This window comes from Nicotiana attenuata, chromosome 4, assembly GCF_001879085.1.
Source record: "Nicotiana attenuata strain UT chromosome 4, NIATTr2, whole genome shotgun sequence".
Classification (NCBI taxonomy): Eukaryota; Viridiplantae; Streptophyta; class Magnoliopsida; order Solanales; family Solanaceae; genus Nicotiana; species Nicotiana attenuata.
The window spans coordinates 4,215,875-4,235,779 of record NC_031992.1 but is presented as its reverse complement, the minus strand read 5'-3'; the positions used below and the strand labels follow the sequence as shown (position 1 = coordinate 4,235,779).

Sequence of the window (19,905 nt, the reverse complement as noted above, 5' to 3'; positions counted from 1 at the left end):
CTTGAAAATGCCTCTCATAGGGATGACATATGATCCAAGCCTCACGTCCAAGCCCGCTTCTCTCAACTCAATGCCGAACTTGCACTCCAGGTATTCTGTCTTAGTCTTGCTCAACTTGAAAACCTTAGACTTAAGGTCCTGTCTCCAAACCTCCAGCCTCTCGTTAATGCCGCCTTGCGTCTCGTCAATTAGAACTATATCATCAGCGAACAACATACACCATGGCACCTCCCCTTGAATATGTCGTGTCAGTGCATCCATCACTAGAGCAAATAAGAACGGACTGAGCGCAGGTCCTTGGTGTAAGCCCATAACAATCGGGAAGTGCTCCGAGTCGCCTCCCATAGTCCTAACCCGAGTTTTAGATCCATCATACATGTCCTTAATCTCACTAATGTAGGCAACCAGCACCACCTTTTTCCCTCCAGGCATCTCCAACGAACCTCCTTAGGGACCTTGTCATACGCTTTCTCCAGGTCAATAAATACCATGTGCAGATCCTTCTTCCTATCCCTGTACTGTTCCACCAACCTCCTAATAAGGTGGATGGGGTTCGTAGTTGAACGACCCGGCATTAACTCAAACTGGTTGTCATATATAGACATCGTCCTCCTCACCCTCACTTCGACCACCCTCTCCCACACTTTCATAGTATGACCAATAACTTGATACCCCTATAGTTGTTGCAACTCTGGATATCACCTTTGTTCTTATACAACGGTACCACCGTGCTCCACCTTTACTCGTCCGGCATCCTCTTCTTTCTGAAAATAACATCAAACAGCCTGGTCAGCCACTCCAAGCCTGCTCTACCCACATACCTCCAAAATTCTACTGGAATTTTGTCCGGCCCTGTAGCTCTGCCCCTACTCATCTTATGCATAGCCCCCACTACCTCCTCAAATCGTAATGCGCCTACAGTACCCAATGTCTTGGTGACCCTCGGAATTCCCCAATTCACCTACCGCAATGTCTCGGTCCCCCTCTTCATTCAATAGTTTATTAAAGTATGTCTGTCATCTTCGCTTAATCTGAGCCTCTCCCATCAAAACTTTACCATCCTCGTCTTTGATGCACCTCACTTGGTCTAGATCCCGAGCCTTTATCTCTCTCACCTTGGCCAGCCGGAATAACTTTTTTTCCCCACCTTTGTTCCCCAGTTCCTCGTATACACAACCAAACGCTGCAGTCTTAGCCTCCGTGACTGCCAACTTCGCCTCCTTCCTAGTTACCTTATACCTCACCCTGTTCGCTCTCCTCTCATCCTCGCCTGTGCTACCTACTAACTTCAGGTACACCGCCTTCTTCGCTTCCACTTTACCTTGGACCACTTTATTCCACCACCAGTCGCCTTTGAGCCCGCCAGAGAAACCCTTCGAGACCCCTAACACCTATCTCGTCGCCTCCCTTATACAGTTCGTCGTCGTCGTCCACATACGCTCGTGTCCCCGCCTCCAGGCTCCCATAGCCGACAACCTCCCCTCCAACTCCTAAGTTTTATCTGTAGTCAAGGCTCTCCACCTAATCCTCGGCCATCCATGTACAGACCTCTTCTTCCTCTTAATCATGATACCAAAGTCCATCAGCAAGAGCCTATGTTGCATCGTGAATCACTCACTTGGGATAACCTTACAATCCTTGCACATCCCTCTATTACACCTCCTGATAAGGCGATAATCAATTTGAGTCTTCGCCATCGCACTTTGGAAAGTGACTAAATGTTCCTCCCTCTTAGGAAAGCTAGAGTTCGCAATGACCAACTCAAATGCCTTTGCGAAATCCAACAGCGAAGTACCTCCTCCGTTCCTATCCCCAAAACCAAAGCCGCCATGCACCTCGCCATAGCTACCAGTAGTCGACCCAATATGACCATTGGAATCTCCTGCGATAAATAACCTCTCTGTCGGAGGAATACTATGCACTATCTCATCCAACCCCTCCCAAAAGCCCCTTTTAACCTCCTCATCCAAGCCCGCATGTGGCGCATACGTGCTAACGATATTAAGAGTGCACCCTCCAACCACTAACGTAATAGATATTAATCTATCATTCACCTACCTAACCTCTGCCACAGACTCTCTAAGTTCCCTATCCACCAAGATACCCACTCCATTCTTACCCTTTATGACTACAGAATACCATAGATTATACCCGTCTGCATTCCTCGCCGTCGATCCTACCCACCTAGTCTCCTGGACACAAGCTATACTGACCTTGCTTTTCTGGAGAATTTTTTCCAACTCTATAGACTTACCCGTCGATGTACCTATGTTCAAATACCCAATTCTCAACCTATGGACTCCCTTGTTCCCTTTACTCCCCCTTTCCTCCTGTCCCACCTCCTGACCCCTACCCCACCCCAACCCACCCCGAGGACATGACCTTACTCTGCCATCATAGACCACAACCATAATACCTATGACAGACTAAGGGGAAATTGCTAACAAAAAAGCAATAGAACAAACTAGAAGAAAACAAGAAACGTTACTACATGCACGCTAATAGTATGATTAGCTAATACGCACAAAAACAACAACAATTTAACTAACACAAAGAAGAGAAATAGGAAAGCGGGAGGTACCAACTCCCGCGAGTAGAACTTGTAAATTCGACTAGGAGCACTCCCGAGGTTGCGGAGACTAAGGTTCTTCCTTCCAACTCCCATCAGCCTTTGCGAACACCAACCAATGTCGGGGCTACTCTGTTGCACCGAATAAATCAATTCCGGCCTTCCACGCGCTGCCGCCACTTTTACTACCGTCGGCTTCTCTAGTAGGTACCTGCAACACTCAAAAGAGGGCAGCCTCTTGGGCAACAAAAGGGGACAAATACTAGAAAAGGGTCGCTGAAGTGCTGCCCCTATTCGAATCCGAGTAGAGGCGACCTGAGAAAGAGGAGGAGAAGAGAATGGGAAATAGGAGCAAGAAAGGAGAGAGAGAGAGAGAGAGAGAGAGAGAGAGAGAGAGATAAAGGAATATCTACGGGGGTACAGTGACGGAGAAGAAGAGTAGGTGGAGGAGAAGAAGGGGAAGGAAAGGGGAGGGGGAAGAGGGAAAAAGCAAGAGAGAAAATGGTAGGGTAATACTCACCTGTGTATTTTCAGCCTTACTCCAGCGGAAGAAGGAAAAAGCAAGAGAGAAAATGGTAGGGTAATACTCACCTCTGTATTTTCGGCCTTACTCCGGCGGTGGCGCAGACGATATGGGTCACCGGCAAAGTCACAAGGGCGTTAGCAAATAGAAAGCAGAGAGGGGAATACTTAGATCTGTTCGCTCTGAAATTTAAGTTGTGGTTTGATTAAATTGTATTTTTGTCAATTGTTTCAAATATGTATATAATTCAGTATTACTTATACTTTATTAACAATCAAATGGAAATATGACTTAATATTTTTAAATTACATGAAAAAATAATTTTCCCTGTCAACGTGTTAAAAATACCTCATTTATTCATGGATGGGCTAAGTTAGTGCATGTCCCACATCATCCCATTGGGCAAGTATGTATCACATGATTTAACCCAAATAGTCGCCCACCTAAAAAAGCCGACGGATATATTGTAACTACCCGGCCAGTCGTTCTGAGAGTTGTATCCCTGTTCCCCCATTTACTGCTCATTTTGTACTTTATAAGTATTATGTGACTTGCTGGGTTAGTTGGTTCGTGTTCGGAGAGATTTCGGAATGAGTTGAGACACTTAGTCTCAAGGTTGGAAGCTTAAGTTGAAATGGTTGACCGGATGTTGAGTTATGTGTAAACGACTCCGGAATGGAGTTTTTATGGTCCCGTTAGCTCTGTTGGATAATTTGAACTTAGGAGCGTATCCGGATTGTGATTTGGAGGTCCGTAGTGGAATTAGGCATGAAATGGCAGAAGTTAGAAATTTAGAAGTTTGACTGAGAGTGGACTTTGTGGTTATCGGGATCGGATTGAGTTTTGGGAGTTGGAGTAGGTCTATGGTGTCATTTGTGACTTCTATACAAAATTTGGGGTCAATCGGACATGATTTGATAGGTTTTGCCGTCGTTTGTAGAAGTTGGAATTCCTTAGTTTCAATAGGCTTGAATTGGAGTGCGATTCGTGTTTTTGATATTTATTGAGGTGATTTGAGGGCTCGACTAAGTTCGTATGATATTTTGGGAGATAGTATGTTTGGTTGAGGTCCCGAGGGCCTCGGGTTGATTCCGGATGATTAACGGATCAAAAGTTAAAGTTGAGAGGTTGCTGAAGCTGGAGTCTACTGGTGTAATCGCACCTGCGGAGCTCTGATTGCAGGTGCAGGTTGAAATGCGCAGATGCGAGTTTGAAGGGGAGTGAGCAGGTGCGGAGGATTTTCCGCACCTGCATGGCCGCATATGCAGTGATGGGAGCGCAGAAGCGAAATCAGAGTTGGGAGTTGGGTCCGTAGAAGCAGCATTGAGGCTCGCAGAAACGAGTCCGTAGGAGTGGAAGGTTGGGCCACAGGTGCGGAGGAAACCACAGAAGCAGGCGATGCGTCGCTCTTGCGAAACCATAGAAGCGGGTAAGTGGTCGCAGGTGCGAGAAGTCCTGGGCAGAATGTTTAAAAATGAGGGTTCCGTGTTTTTCTTCATTTTGAACATTTCAAGCACGGGGACAGGCAATTTTTGAGAGGGTTTTCGAGGGGATTCTTGAGGTAAGTCCCTTGTGCTTATTTTTGTTCAATAATCTTGTTTTCCCATTGATATTCTCACCTAGATTGTGGGGTTTTGATGTGTAATTTGGAAGTTTAAGCTAGGGATTTGGAGAGTTTGATTAGGGAATTTGGGTGACGATTTGGTGTCGGATTTTCGTAAATTTGGTGTGGTTAGACTCGTGGTTGAATGGGCTTTCGAGTTTTGTGACTTTTGTCAGATTTCAAGACGTGGGCCTGTAGGCCGGCTTTAAGTCGATTTTTGACTTTTGATTTATAAATTAGTATTTCCTTATGGAATTATTTTCTTTAGCCCATGTTGATTATATCGCATTGTTTGTGGCTAGATTCGAGGCATTTGGAGGCCGATTTACGAGGCAAAGATGTGTTAGAGTAGAGATTTGCTCGGATTGAGGTAAGTAATAGTTCTAAATTTGGTTCCAAGGGTATGAAACCCCGTATTATGTATCTTATGAATGGTTTGGAGGTGACGCACATGCTAGGTGAGGGGCATGTGGGCGTGCACCTTAGGAATAATCTGTTGTTAGCCGTATGCTCTCAATGTGTTATAGAAATTTGACTGTAAATCATGTTTAGGCTATATGTTGGTACTGTAGGGACCCACAGAGGCCGTGTTACATGTTGAATTATCTACTAATTGTTGTTTATACTCAGTCTCAGTTTTACTTGCATATCATATCTCAGTCTCTATTGTTCCTTATTGATACATCATATCATTGCTGTTTGGGTTGATTTTCATAATCACTGAGAGCCCGAGAGACTGGAGTGGTTGATGACTGAGTGAGGCCGAGGGCCTAATTGTGAGGATATTTATGGGACCGGATTGCATGCCGCAACATGTTTCATTGACTTATTCCATGATTGGCTTGTTATAGCGCTTGGGCTGAAGAAGCTCCTCCGGAGTCTGTACACACCCCAGTGAGCGCAGGTACCCACTGAGTGCGGTTCTGAGTGTCGAGTGTCGAGTGCTGAGCGACTGAGAGGAAAGAGTGACTGAGAGGAATGAGTGACTGCGAGAAATGAGTGATTGTGAGGTTGGAATGAATGGGAGGAAGTGTGACTGTTGCTCTGAGAGAATGCATTTGATTTCATTATTGTTGCACATAGCTTCCATATATCACTATCTTCAAATTTCTAATAGATATTATATTTTGTTTCACTTGAACTTGACATGAGGTAACTGATTTGACCTAAATTGTCGAACATGAAAGCATGCCTACCTTCCTATGTTGAAATTACTGTAATTGAACTATAGGTGTGAAGCTCGTCACCACTTTCAGTTCTTTATTTAGTCTTGTTACTTACTGAGTTGGTTGTACTCACGCTATACCCTGCACTTCGTGTGCAGATCCAGGTATTTCCGGACACGGCAGGTATTGATTCCTTTGCATAGTTGATTGTCTGGATATTTCAAGGTAGCTGCCTGACGTTCACAGATCTTGTCTCTCCTTCCCTATCTTTCCGCTTATTGTATTTAGTTCCAGACTATCATAGATAGTATTTTTCCAAACTTGTGATGTATAGATTCTCATGAACTCTGTGACACCCCGATGTTGGGAATTTCCACGTTATGTTTCTAGGTTTTTCTATCCCGTTTAAGAGAACTTTTATTATTTAAAATTGCTTTAACTCATTATCTATTAAAAATGTTGGAAATATTTTGAAATGTCAGGTTGCCTAGTACCACGTTAGGCACCATCACGACAGATTAGGATTTTAGATTGTGATAAGTTAGTATGAGAGCCTAGGTTACATAGGTCTCACGAGTCATGAGCAGGTTTATTAGAGTCTTGTGGATCGGTAAGGAGACGTCTGTACTTATCTTCGAGAGGCTGTCGAACCCTTAGGAAACATCACATTATTATATTCTTATCACGCGGATTTGTTGATTCCGGTAACTAAACTTCTATTACTCTATTCTCTCACAGATGGTGAGGACACGTGCTACTGGATAGGACGGACAACCACCAGTACCACCAGCTAGGGCCGCGAGAGGCCGAGGCCGCGGTAGGGGCAGAGGTGGAGCTCGTACAGCTGCTAGAGTAGCTCCTGTAGACCCACCAATCGCTCCAGCTTAGGAGCAGGTACCAGATACGGTTGAGCCAGTGGGGCCAACTCAGGCACTAGCTGTGCCTATTGTGATTCCAGGCTTTCAGGAGGCTTTGGCTCAGATTCTGACCGTGTGCACTAGCCTTGCTCAGGCGGTCTCAGTTCCAGCCGCAACAGCCACTTCTCAAGCCGGGGGAGGTACCAAGACTCCCGCCGCCCGTACACTAGAGCAAGTGATGCAGGGATTGTAGACACCAGGGGCACTACCAGCCCAACGGTTGCAGCGGCTCAAGCCCAGGTGGTTCTTGTTATGACTGATGATGAGAAGAGAAGACTCGAGAGATTTGGGAGGCTTCAACGTCCATCATTTAAGAGTCAGAGGATGCCCAGGGCTTCTTGGATAAGTGCCAACGGATTCTTCGTATGCCAGGTATTTTGGAGACCAATGGGGTCTCGTTCACTACTTTTCAGTTTACTAGGGCTGCCTTCAGATGGTGGGAAGCTTATGAGAGGCGTAGGCTGGTCGGTGCAGCACCACTTACATGGCAAGAGTTCTCCGTTCTCTTCCTGGAGAAGTTCGTGTAGCTGTCTCGCAGGGAGGAGCTATGCAGACAGTTTGAGCTACTATAGCAGGAGGGCATGTTTGTGACTCAGTACGAGATGAGGTTTTCAGAGTTAGCTCGTCATGTAGTTTGGTTGGTTCCTACTAATAGGGATAGGATTAGGAGGTTCATTAATGGCCTCACATATTATCTGCGATTGCTTATAACTCGGGAGAGGGTATCTGGTTTTACTTTCAACGAGGTTGTTGATATTGCTCGGCAGATATAGATGGTACATAGCCAGGAGCGCAGAGAGAGGGAGGCCAAAAGGCCTCATGGATTGGGTAGTTTTAGTGGTGTTCCTTCTGGGGGTCAGTTCTACCCCAGCAGGGGTCGTCCTTACAGGCACGCTCAGACGGCTCGTCCAGTTCACCGGGGTGCATCATCCAGCCATGGTTCATACAATGCTCATCAGGGTCAGTCATCTCTTAGTGCCCTTCCCGCTCAAAGTTCGTCTCTTGCTCCATCGGTTTAGGGTTCATCTATGCCAGGTCCTTCTAGTAGTTATCCCGGTGCTCGGGGCTCCCTTCAGTCTCCACCACCATCACCGGGGAGTTTCTTTGAGTGCGGGGAGTTTGGGCATGTGTGGAGGCAGTGTCCTTGTCACCTGGGAGGTCCAGTGCAACAGAGGAGTCAGGCTGTGACTTCCGCATGAGTTATTTCACCACCCGCCCAGCCAGCTCGGGTGGGGCCCAGGCAGCTAGAGGTCGCCCTAGAGAGGGAGGCCGATCAGGTGGCAGTCAGGCCCGGTTCTATGTTATTCCTGCCAGACCAGATGTTGTTGCTTCAGATGCAGTGATTACAAGTATTGTCTCAATATGCCACAGGGATGATTCTGTATTATTTGAGCTTGGTTCCACTTATTCGCATGATCATCGTATGTTGCTCATTACCTGGGTATGCCCCGTGAGTCTTTAGTTTCATTTGTTCATGTATCTACGCCAGTGGGCGATACTATTGTTGTGGACCGTGTATATCGGTTGTGTGTAGTGACTATTGGGGGATTGGAGACTAGAGTTGATCTCTTATTGCTTAGTATGGTTGATTTCGATGTGATCTTGGGTATGGATTGGTTTTCTTCATGTCATGCTGTTCTGGATTGTCACGCTAAGACCGTGACGTTGGCGATGCTGGGGCCGCCATTGATTGAGTGAAGAGGTTCTCTAGACTATGTTCCCAGTAGAGTGATTTCATACTTGAAGGCCCAGCAGATGATTGGGAAGGGATGTCTGTCTTATTAGGCCTTTATAAGGGATGTTGGTGCTGATACCCCTACTATTGATTCTGTTCTGGTGGTACGAGACTTTCTAGATGTGTTTCCTGCAGACCTGCCGGGCATGCCGCCCGACAGGGATATTGACTTTGGTATTGACTTGGCCTATTTCCATTCCTCTGAATCATACGGCACCAACTAAGTTGAAGGAATTGAAATAGCAGCTTCAAGAACTTCTTGATAAGGGATTTATTAGGCCTAGTGTGTCACCATGGGGTGCACCAGTTCTGTTTGTGAAGAAGAAGAAGGATGGTGTCATGCGTATGTGCATCGATTATAGGCAGTTGAACAAAGTTACAATGAAGAACAAGTATCATTTGACGCACATTGATGATCTAATTGACTAACTTCAGGGAGCAAGGGTGTTCTCCAAGATTGATTTGAGGTCGGGGTATCACCAGTTGAAGATTCGGGACTCGATTATTTTAAAGACAGCATTCAGGACCCGTTATGGTCATTATGAGTTCCTTGTGATGCCTTTTGGGCTGACCAACGCCCCAACATCATTTATGCATCTAATGAACAGTGTATTTCAGTATCTCGACTCGTTTGTCATAGTATTCATTGATGATATCCTGGTGTACTCTCGTAGCTAGGAGAAGCATGCCCAGCATTTGGGGATTGTGTTGCAGCGGTTGAGGGAGGAGAAGCTGTATGCCAATTTCTCCAAGTGTGAGCTCAGTTAAGTGATGTTCTTGGGGCACGTGGTGTCCAGTGAGGGGATTCAGGTGGATCGAAAGAAGATAGAGACGGTTCAGAGTTGGCACAGACCGTCCTCAGCTACGAAAATTCGGAGCTTTCTTGGTTTGGCCGATTATTATCGTTGCTTTGTGAAGGGTTTCTCGTCTATTGCAACGCCCTTGACCAAATTCACCCAAAAGGGTGCTCCTTTTAGGTGGTCGGATGAGTGTGAGGAGATCTTTCAAAAGCTCAAGATAGCCTTGACCATAGCTCCAGTTCTAGTTTTGCCTTCAGCTTCAGGCTCTTATACAGTGTATTGTGATGCTTCTCGGATTGGTATTGGATGTGTCTTGATGCCGGAGGGGAAAGTGACTGCGTATGCTTCGCGCCAGTTGAAGCCCCATGAGAAGAACTACCCTGTTCATGATTTGGAGTTTGCTGCCATTGTTCATGCATTAAAGATTGGGAGGCACTATCTCTATGGTGTGTCTTGCGAGGTTTTTATAGATCATCGGAGTCTCCAGAACTTGTTCAAACAAATGGATTCAAATTTGAGGGAGTGGAGATGGTTGGAGCTAGTAAAGGATTATGATATTACCATTCTATGTCATCCCGGGAAAGCCAATGTGATAGCCGATGCCTTGAGTTGAAAGTCGGTTAGTATGAGTAGCTTTGCATTCATTCCTGTTAGTGAGAGACCGCTTGTAGTTGATGCTTAGGCCTTGGCCAACCAGTTCATGAGATTAGATGTTTCGGATCCCAGTTGGGTTCTAGCTTGTGTGGTTCTCGGTCTTCCTTATATGATCGCATCAGAGAGTGCCAGTATGATGATCCTCATTTTCTTGTCCTCAAGGACAAGGTTCAGTAAGGTGATGCCAGAGATGTTATTATTGGGGATGCTGGAGCATTGAGGATGCAGGGACGGATATGTCTGCCTAATGTAGAGGGGTTACATGAGTTGATTCTTGAGGAGGCCCACAGTTTGCGGTATTCCATTCATCCGGGTGCCGCGAAGATGTACCAAGACGCGAGGCAGCACTATTGGTGGAGGAGAATGAAGAAGGATATAGTGGAGTTTGTATCTTGGTGCCTTAACTGTCAGCAGGTGAAGTATGAGCATCAGAGACCGGGCAGATTGCTTTAGAGGATAGAGATTCCAGAGTGGAAATGGGAGCAGATCACCATGGATCTTGTAGTTGGGCTCCCACGAACTTCGAGGAAGTTCGATGCTATTTGGATGATTGTGGATCGGCTGACCGAGTCCGCGCACTTCATTCCAGTTGGGACTACCAATTCTTCAGAGCGGTTGGCTGAGATTTACATCCGCGAGATTGATCACCTTCACGGTATGCTTGTGTTCATCATTTCAGATCGGGGCACGCAGTTTACATCATAGTTCTGGAGAGCAGTACAACAAGAGTTGGGCCCCCAAGTTGAGTTGAGTATAATATTTCACCCTTAGACGGACGGACAGTCCGAGCGCACTATTCAGATATTGGAGGACATGATACGCGCTGGTGTCATTGATTATGGGGGTTAATAGGATCAATTTCTGCCACTCATGGAGTTTGCCTACAATAACAGCTACCAGTCGAGCATTTAGATGGCTCCGTATGAGGCTTTGTATGTGAGACGGTGTCGATCTCCGGTGGGTTGGTTTGAGCCGGGTGAGGCTAGACTATTGGGTACTGACTTGGTTCAGGATGCTTTCGACAAGGTTAAATTGATTCGGGATCGGCTTCGCACGGCACAGTCTAGGCAGAAGAGTTACGCCGACTGGAAGGTTCGTCATGTTGCTTACATGGTTGGGGAGAAGGTTCTGCTCAAGGTTCCACCCATGAAGGGTGTTATGAGGTTCGGGAAGAAGTGCAAGTTGATCCCTCGGTATATTGGGCCGTTTGAGGTACTTTAGAGGATCGAAGAGGTGGCTTACAAGCTTGCATTGCCACCTAGTTTGTCCAGTGTGCATTTAGTATTTCATTTTTCTATGCTCCAGAAGTATGTTAGCGATCCGTCTCATGTATTGGATTTCAGCACGGTTCAGTTGGACGGTGATTTGACTTATGATGTGGAGCCGGTGACCATTTTGGATCGGTAGGTTTGAAAGTTGAGGTCAAAGGATATAGCTTCAGTGAAGGTGCAGTGGAGAGGTCAGCTAGTTGAGGAGGCTACTTGGGAGACCGAGCGGGAGATACAGAATAGATATCCACAACTATTTGAGACTCCAGGTATGTTTCTAGACCCGTTCGAGGACGAACATTTGTTTAAGGGGGGGGGGGGGATGTAACATCTCGGCCGGTCATTTCGAGAGTTGTAGCCTCGTTCCCCCATTTACTGCTCATTTTGTACTTTATAGCTGTTATGTGACTTGTCGGGTTAGTCGGTTCGGGTCGGAGAGATTTCGTAATAAATTGAGACACTTAGTCTCAAGGTTGGAAGCTTAAGTTGGAATGGTTGACCGGATGTTAACTTATCTGTAAACGACTCTGGAATAGAGTTTTGATGGTCCCGTTAGCTCTGTTGGATAATTTTGGACTTAGGAGCATGTCCGGATTGTGATTTGGAGGCCCGTAGTGGAATTAGGCTAGAAATGGCGAAAGTTAAAAATTTGGAAGTTTGATCGAGAGTGGACTTTGTGGTTACCAGGCTCGGATTGGAGTTTCGAAAGTTGGAGTAGGTCCGTGGTGTCATTAGTGACTTGTGTGCAAAATTTGGGTTCAATCGGACGTGATTTGATAGGTTTCGGCATTGTTTGTAGAAGTTGGAATTCCTTAGTTTCAATAGGCTTGAATTGGGATGTGATTCATATTTTTGATGTTGTTTGAGGTAACTTGATGGATCAACTAAGTTTGTATGATGTTTTGGGACTGGATGGTATGTTTGGTTGAGGTCCCGGGGGCCTCGGGTTGAATCCGGATAGTTAACGGATCAAAAGTTGAAGTTGAGAGGTTGCTGAAGCTGGAGTCTGCTGGTGTAATCTCACATGCGGAGCTTTGATAGCAGGTGCGAGCTCACAGGTGCGGATTGAGTTGCGTAGATACGATTTTGGAGGGGAGTGAGCAGGTGGTTACAGGTGCGAAGGATTTTTCGCACCTGCGTGGCCGCAGATGCGGTGATGGGAGCGCAGAAGCGGAATCAGAGTTGGGAGTTGGGTCCGCAAAAGCGGCGTTGAGGCTCGCAGAAGCGAGTCCGCATCAGCAAAAGGTTGGGCCGCAGGTATGGAGGAAACCGCAGAAGCGGGCGATTTGTCGCTCCTGCGAAACCACAGAAGCGGGTAGTGGCCGCTGGTGCGAGAAGGCCTGGGTAGAATGTTTAAAAATGAGGGTTCCGTGTTTTTCTTCATTTTGAACATTTCAAGCACGGGAATAGGCAATTTTTAAGAGGGTTTTCGAGGGGATTCTTGAGGTAAGTCCCTTGTGCTCATTTTTGTTCAATAATCTTGTTTTTTCATTGATTTTCCACCTAGATTGTGGGGTTTTGAGGTGTAATTTGTGATTTTGAAGCTAGGAATTTGGAGAGTTTGATTTGGGGATTTGGGTGATAATTTGGTGTCGGATTTTGGTAAATTTGATATGGTTGAACTCGTGGTTGAATGGGCTTTCGGGTTTTGTGGCATTTGTCGGATTTCGAGACGTGGGCCTGGGGGCCGGCTTTGAGTCAATTCTTTGACTTTTGATTTATAAATTAGTATTTCCTTATGGAATTGTTTCCTTTAGCCCGTGTTGATTGTATCGCATTGTTTGTGGCTACATTCGAGGCATTTGGAGGCCGATTTACGAGGCAAAGGTGTGTTGGAGTAGAGATTTGCTTGGATTGAGGTAAGTAACGGTTCTAAATTTGGTTTTGAAGGTATGAAACCCCGTATTTTGTGTCTTGTGATTGGTTTGGAGGTGACGCACATGCTAGGTAGCGGGCGTGTGGGCGTGACCATAAGAATTGTGACTTGGTCGATTCCATGAAACTGTGAAGTTGAATAATCTGTTGTTAGCTGTATGCTCTCCATGTGTTATAGAAATTTTACTGTAAATCATGTTTAGGCTACATGTTGGTACTTTAGGGACCCACAGAGGCCGTGTTACATGTTGAATTATATCCTAACTGTTGTTTGTACTCTGTCTCAGTTTTACTTGCATATCATATCTCAGTCTCTATTATTCCTTGTTGATACATCATATCATTGCTGTTTGGGCTGATTTTCATGATCACTAAGAGCCCGAGAGACTGGAGAGGTTGATGACTGAGTGAGGCCGAGGGACTGACTCTGAGGATATTTATAGGATCGGGCTGCATGTTGCAACATGTTTCATTGATTTATGCCATGATTGGCTTGTTATAGCACTTGGGCTGAAAGAGCTCCTCCGGTGTCTGTGCACACCCCCAGTGAGCGCAAGTACCTACTGAGTGCGAGTGCTGAGTGACTGAGAGAAATGAGAATGAGTGATTGTGAGGTTGGAGTGAATGGGAGGACTAAGTGATTGTTGCTCTGAGAGGATGCATTTGATTTTATTATTTGATAGGTTTTCAATATCTTTGCCTTGTGTTTTGATGATCTAACAAACTTAATGTCAAGAACCAGATAGGGAACCTGACTCACTTGGATTACACTGCATCTAACGGATTCCAGCCAAATGTGAACTTGCTACAGCTTCAGGAAGTAGGAACCCAGACAAGGACCCGATACTCTTGTGGGTTCCTCACGGCAGTACAAAGTCAATTGGACACAGCTGGAAACGAAGATTCTGCCGCACTGCACTGTTTCCAGTGCCCACTCATTCTCTGACCAACTAAAGTGCTAACGTCACTTCAAGTGATGTAATCAAGGTGTACCTACAATGAGTTTGTACAAAACACCATTTAGTTGACTCAACTCAAGACAATCTGGGCAGTGTGCACAAGAACCAGATCAGGAACCTGATCCCTTGGTGCTCCCCTGACAGAAGTACAAGTCAACTATACAGCTGGAACGCAACTACAGAAAGTGACTGTCCGCAACTGTACAAAGAGGAACACAACAGGGACCTGGTCCCTTAGGGTTCTCTGACAGAAGTGCGAGCCAACTACAGCTGGAAAGCAATTGCAGAAAGTGACTGCCTGCAACAGTGCAGCAGACAGTGCATCAGTCACTTTCCATTTAGATTTGACATCACCACTGAGATTGGACATCACTAAGGATGTCTTGTGTAGTATAAACCTTATGCAAGGTACAAGATTCAGGTTCAACGCTTGCAAACTCAGAAAAGTAAAATATTCTCTTAAGTGTTCAAGAACCTCTCTCAAGAACAAAGTTGCTGCAACCTCAAGGACCTGATCCAAGATCGAAGATATTTTGTCCTTAGGTTTGTAGAGTCTTTGTAATTTGTTCTTCATTGTGACTCCTATCCAGCTTTTTTAGAAGCATTGATTAGGTTGAGTCGTAAGAAAAATCCTTTGTAACCGTAGTGTGACAAAGTGGCTTGTGGTGGAAACATCACAAGTTAGTCAAAGCCTTTGTAACCGTAGTGTGACAAAGTGGCTTGTGGTGGAAATACCACAAGTTAGTCAAATTCTTTGTAACTAGGATAGTTATAGAGTGGCTTGTGATGAGAGCATCACAAGTTAGTTGAAGTCTTTGCAATAGAGTTATTGTAAAGTGGCTTGTAATAGGGAGATTGCAAGTTAGTGAAGTTGAAAGCCTACAGGTGTAGGTCGTGGTTTTTTGATCCCTTTGTGTGGGATTTTTCCACGTAAAAAATCCACGGCCTTATTTACATTCAGCTTTACTAGCATTCACTGCATAACCCGATAAAGGACCGGGTACTCTGCTATTTGGTGGACTCACACAAACTTAACACTGTATCAAACTGATAAAGGACCAGATCCCTATACAATTTGGTTCATTAGTACTTCCAGAGGAAACACATAGAGAACCCGGTTCTCTATACAGTCTGGTGGACACACAGTCTCTAACATTATTGTTGCACTTAGCTGCCATATATAACTATCTTGAAATTTTTGAAGGATATTATGTTCTGTTTCACTTGAACTTGACATGAGGTAACTGATTTGACCTAAATTGTCGAACTTGAAAGCATGCCTACCTTCCTATGTTGAAATTACTGTAATTGAACTATAGCTATGAAGCTCGTCACTACTTTTCACTTTGTTATTTAGTCTTGTTACTTACTGAGTTGGTTGTACTCATGCAATACCCTGCACTTTGTGTGCAGATCCAGGTGTTTACGGATACGGCGGGTGTTGATTCCTTTGCACAATTGATTGTCGGAAGATTTCAAGGTAGCTGCCTAACGTTTCGCAGACCTTGTCTCTCCTTCCCTATCTTTTCGCTTATTGTATTTAGTTCCAGACTATCGTAGACAGTATTTCCGGACTTGTGATGTATAAATGCTCATGAACTATGTGACACCCCGATGTTGGAAATTTTTACGTTATGTTTTTGGGTTTTTCTATCCCGTTTATGAGAACTTTTATTATTTAAAACTACTTTAACTCATTTTCTGTTAAAATTGTTGAAAATATTTCGAAATGTTGGCTCGCGTAATACCACGTTAGGCGCCATCAAGCAAGTTAGGATTTTGGGCCGTGACATATATATATGCATAATGACTGAAAAAAATAAATATTAAATCTGACAGACTATTTATATAACAATCCCGTATCGGGAGAAATTCAAAAATAGCCAAATTTACAAGTGGTCATTCAAAAATAGCCACTTTTCATGTAAGGATAAACCTGAACGAAAACACTGTTCAAAATTCGGAAAATACTCCAACATAATATACTGGACTTTCAATATAACACATTATTATACTGGAACTCCAGTATAATATACTTGACTTCCAGCATAATATACTAGAGTTCTAGTATAATATATCGGTCCAGCATAATATGCTGGAAGTTCATACACGGGTGCTCCAATCTCCAGTATATTATGTTGAAACTTTCTGCGTGTTGGAGTTCCAGCATAATATGGTGGAAGTTCATACACAGGTGCACCGATATCCAGTATATTATGCTGGAACTTTTCTTGTTGCAGCAAAATAATGATTATTTTTCAATAACTTTGCAAACACTGCCTATTATTGAATGACCAGTCCGAAAACTGACTAGCTCGTACTAGTTTTACTCCCGTATCTTATTTTGGGTCCAATGCCATACAGTGCCAAGTGCACCTTCAAATTTGGACTAATGGAACGAGAGAACTCGCCTCAATAGCGGCCCATAGGTCCTAGTCTCTGTAGCCTTTTCTAATAAAATACTTTACTTAATTTGTATTTTTGAAGTTTAAATTTACGTGTGGTTTATTCTTTTTTCTAATTGAGATATTATAAAAAATAAGAATTATTAAGATGAAATTACACAGTAAAGTAAGAAAAAATTATATCTCAAACTGGAAGGAGCAAAAGTCAAAAGATTTGTCTTCTCGAATATTTAAGCTCTTTGGTATAGTGAGAAGGGAAAGAAAGGTCAGGGATTTTTCTATTTTTTATTTATTGAAAAGGTAGCAAATTGTGATAGATTTCATAAATGTATTTCACGTAAGAAGAATAAATAAATAAATAAAACTAATTTATAAGAAAATGTGAAATTAATTACTCTATAAAATTGGCGGAATTGAAGCTACAATTTAATACTAGTTGCAATTTCGTCTTACGTTACTTAGCCATAAGGTTCTAATTTTGGAACCTGACTCCTTGCATGTTTACACCACTACTCTTGTACATAGACGTTATTACATTAGAGGACCAAGTGTATGTAAGTGACTTATCAAGATCATTTTTAATCCTTTTCAGATCCTCTTGAAGTTGCCTATTCTTTTCAAGCTCAACAGCAAGATTAGTTTTAACTTTTTTTAAGCTCACTCTCAAGCTCAAGTGGAGCCTCACTAGCCACTTCTTTACCCTTAGGGGTGTCCATCCATTTTTTCATTTGGTTTTTCAACATTGTATTTTCTCTAGTTACTTCTTTCACATGTTCCTTCAAGTCTACAATAGAAACTATCATATCATCCCTCTCTTGTTCTATGTTACCAATTTCTTCAATTAGAGCATTTTTCTCATTAATGAGGCTGTGATAGGCATCAATCAACACATTTGCTAGGACATCAATTTTTTCTTAGAGTAAGCTTTCAAATTTCTTTGAACATCAAGAAAACTTACCTCATATGCCTCCTTGTCATCAGATTTAGCCATGAGTGCAAAGATTGACTCATATTCTGAAGACTCATTTTCACAGCCCTCATAGATGTATCTCCTTTGTCATCTTCACCTTCAGATCCCTTGGAGGAATCTCCACAGGCAGCTAGAGCTTGGTTCACCACGTTGTCAGCAACATCTTTTCTTTTGAACTTCCTGTCAGGGACCTGGTTCCTCTTAGCCACCTTATCAGTGTTGGTATTGTAATGATCCACCTTATGAAGAGGGCAGTCTTTAATGACGTGCCCAGGCTTTCCACACTTATGACAACAATCATTTCCTTTGAAATTCCTGTTGCAACTTCTTTTATTTGGGATCCCACCATTTCTATGCACCATCTTTTGAAATCTTCGAGTGAGATACGTCATGTCAGATTCATCACTACTTGAGTCGCTGTGGGTAGCTTTGAGAATCGGGTTCTTTTCTTTCCTGGGCTCTCTTCTTTCAAGATCTTTCTTTATCTTCATCTCATACGTTTTGAGATTTCCAATAAGCTCGTCAATAGTCAGTTTTAGCAGGTCACTGGCTTCAGTGATGGCATTAACCTGCTTTCCCAAGAACCTGGTACAACACTGAGTATCTTTCGAACTAGCTTGTTAGTTGGGATGATTTCACCAAGTGAATGAAGCTCATAGATTATGGAGGTGGAACGGGTATGAATCTCCTGAATAGACTCATCCTCATTCATCTTGAAAAGCTCATACTTGGTGGTAAGCATATCAATTTTGGACTGCTTAACTTGAGTAGTTCCCTCATGGACAATTTGGAGAGCTTCCAGATCTCCTTAGCAGACTGACAGGCTGAGACACGATTAGACTCGTCTAGTCCAATACCACACACAAGAATATTCTTCGTCTTGAAGTTCTTCTCAACAACTTTTTTGTCAGTATCATTGTATTCTTTTCTTGTCTTTGGAACAATCCTTGTGCCCTCTTTAACAACCTTCATAGGGATAAAGGGATCATCAAAAATTACATCCTAAAGCTCGAAGTCTTCAACCATGATGAAATCATGCATTTTTGTTTTTCACCAACCATAATATTGGCCGCTCAATCTTGGGGGTTTATAGGTTGATTGTCCTTCCTCGAAGTTTGGTAGAGCAGCCATGATAAAAAATCCTTTCTAGGTGTTAACCTTTTAGAAAGAACCTCCTCTGATACCAATTGATAGAAGCTAACGGTCCACCAAACTGTATAGAAAACAAGGTTCTCTGTCTGTTCCCACAGTAAATAAGCGGAAAGTAAAACCAAATAGTATAGGGAATCAGATTCTCTATCTGTTCCTACAGTAGATAGCAGTAAATAAAGAAACATGATATATGTTCCCACACATGATATTTACGTGAAAAACTCCTTGCTCAAGGGATTAAAAATCACGATCTACCCTAGTAGGATATCAACTCTACTAAACCGAGCAAACTTCAGATTATAACCTATTGCAATCTTGGAATTAAACTCTTAATCTCTCACCCCTTATAATAACTCTATTGTAAGTCCTTTGCAATAACTCTATTACAAAGCAACAAACCTTGACTAACTCTAGTCAAGAAATCAAATCAAACAATGGTTGAATCTTTCCTATAAAGACACTTCTTGAAAGTAGTGTACATAGGATTACACGTGAAGAACAAAATAACAAAGACTCAACAAACCTAAGAACTTAAGATATTTTCAGTGTCAGGATCTGATCCTTGAGGTTGTAGCAGCCTTGTTCTTGAGAGAGAGACTTGAAGGCTGTGGTAGCTAGAACTTGAGAGAATAAGATTTTTGGATTTGCAAGTGTTAAGTGAAATCCCTTGTCTCATGTTGATAATATATGAGTGAGGTTAAGATATATGATGCAAGGGAGTATCCTTTAGTTTGGCCGCAAGCTAAAGCTGTGCTGTTGTACTGCTGCCAGACGGTACAGTGCAGCAGCTTTTATAGCTGTAGAGTTGACTACACGACGACCAGAGGAACTAGTCCCTATTTGTTCCCTCTGTTGTTCCAATATCTGATTTTATTGAGAATTAAACCAGACATTTGACTAGTTACTCTGAACAAAAGAAAACTAATTGTATCAGGTTCCTTATCTGATTCTCTTATAAAATTTGTCAAATCATCAAAATAATAGACACATATCTTATCAATCCGCCCCTCCATTCCTCTCCCGTAATGTGTGATGGATAGCTGACAGACTGAGTTCACGGAGCATCAACCTGCATGCAGCAACAACACGTGAGTATTTTAAGTTACTTGTGGGTAGTAGAGCGACCAATACCTGAGAGTCAGTCTCATCTTGCTTAACATGTACGTATTTCATACAATAGGAGTATATGTTATTGTTGATATTTGAAGCTCTAAATGTCGTTTTTATTGCGAAATCCGTCTATTTAAATCTTGAAATGATCAACCGTCTTGCATAATTAAAGGTAAGGAGCTAATCTATAATTAACATT

At 43.4% G+C, this 19,905-nt stretch overlaps 1 protein-coding gene across 1 annotated transcript; it reads right to left on the bottom strand.

Moving 5' to 3' along the window:
* On the bottom strand, nucleotides 1,017-4,346 carry LOC109225044 (craniofacial development protein 2-like). The gene is made up of 5 exons (XM_019389636.1): nucleotides 4,255-4,346; nucleotides 2,582-2,780; nucleotides 2,059-2,426; nucleotides 1,619-1,992; nucleotides 1,017-1,351 (listed from the first exon to the last, which is right to left on the bottom strand). The coding sequence occupies exons 1-5, from the start codon at nucleotides 4,344-4,346 to the stop codon at nucleotides 1,017-1,019; spliced, it is 1,368 nt and encodes a 455-aa protein (XP_019245181.1).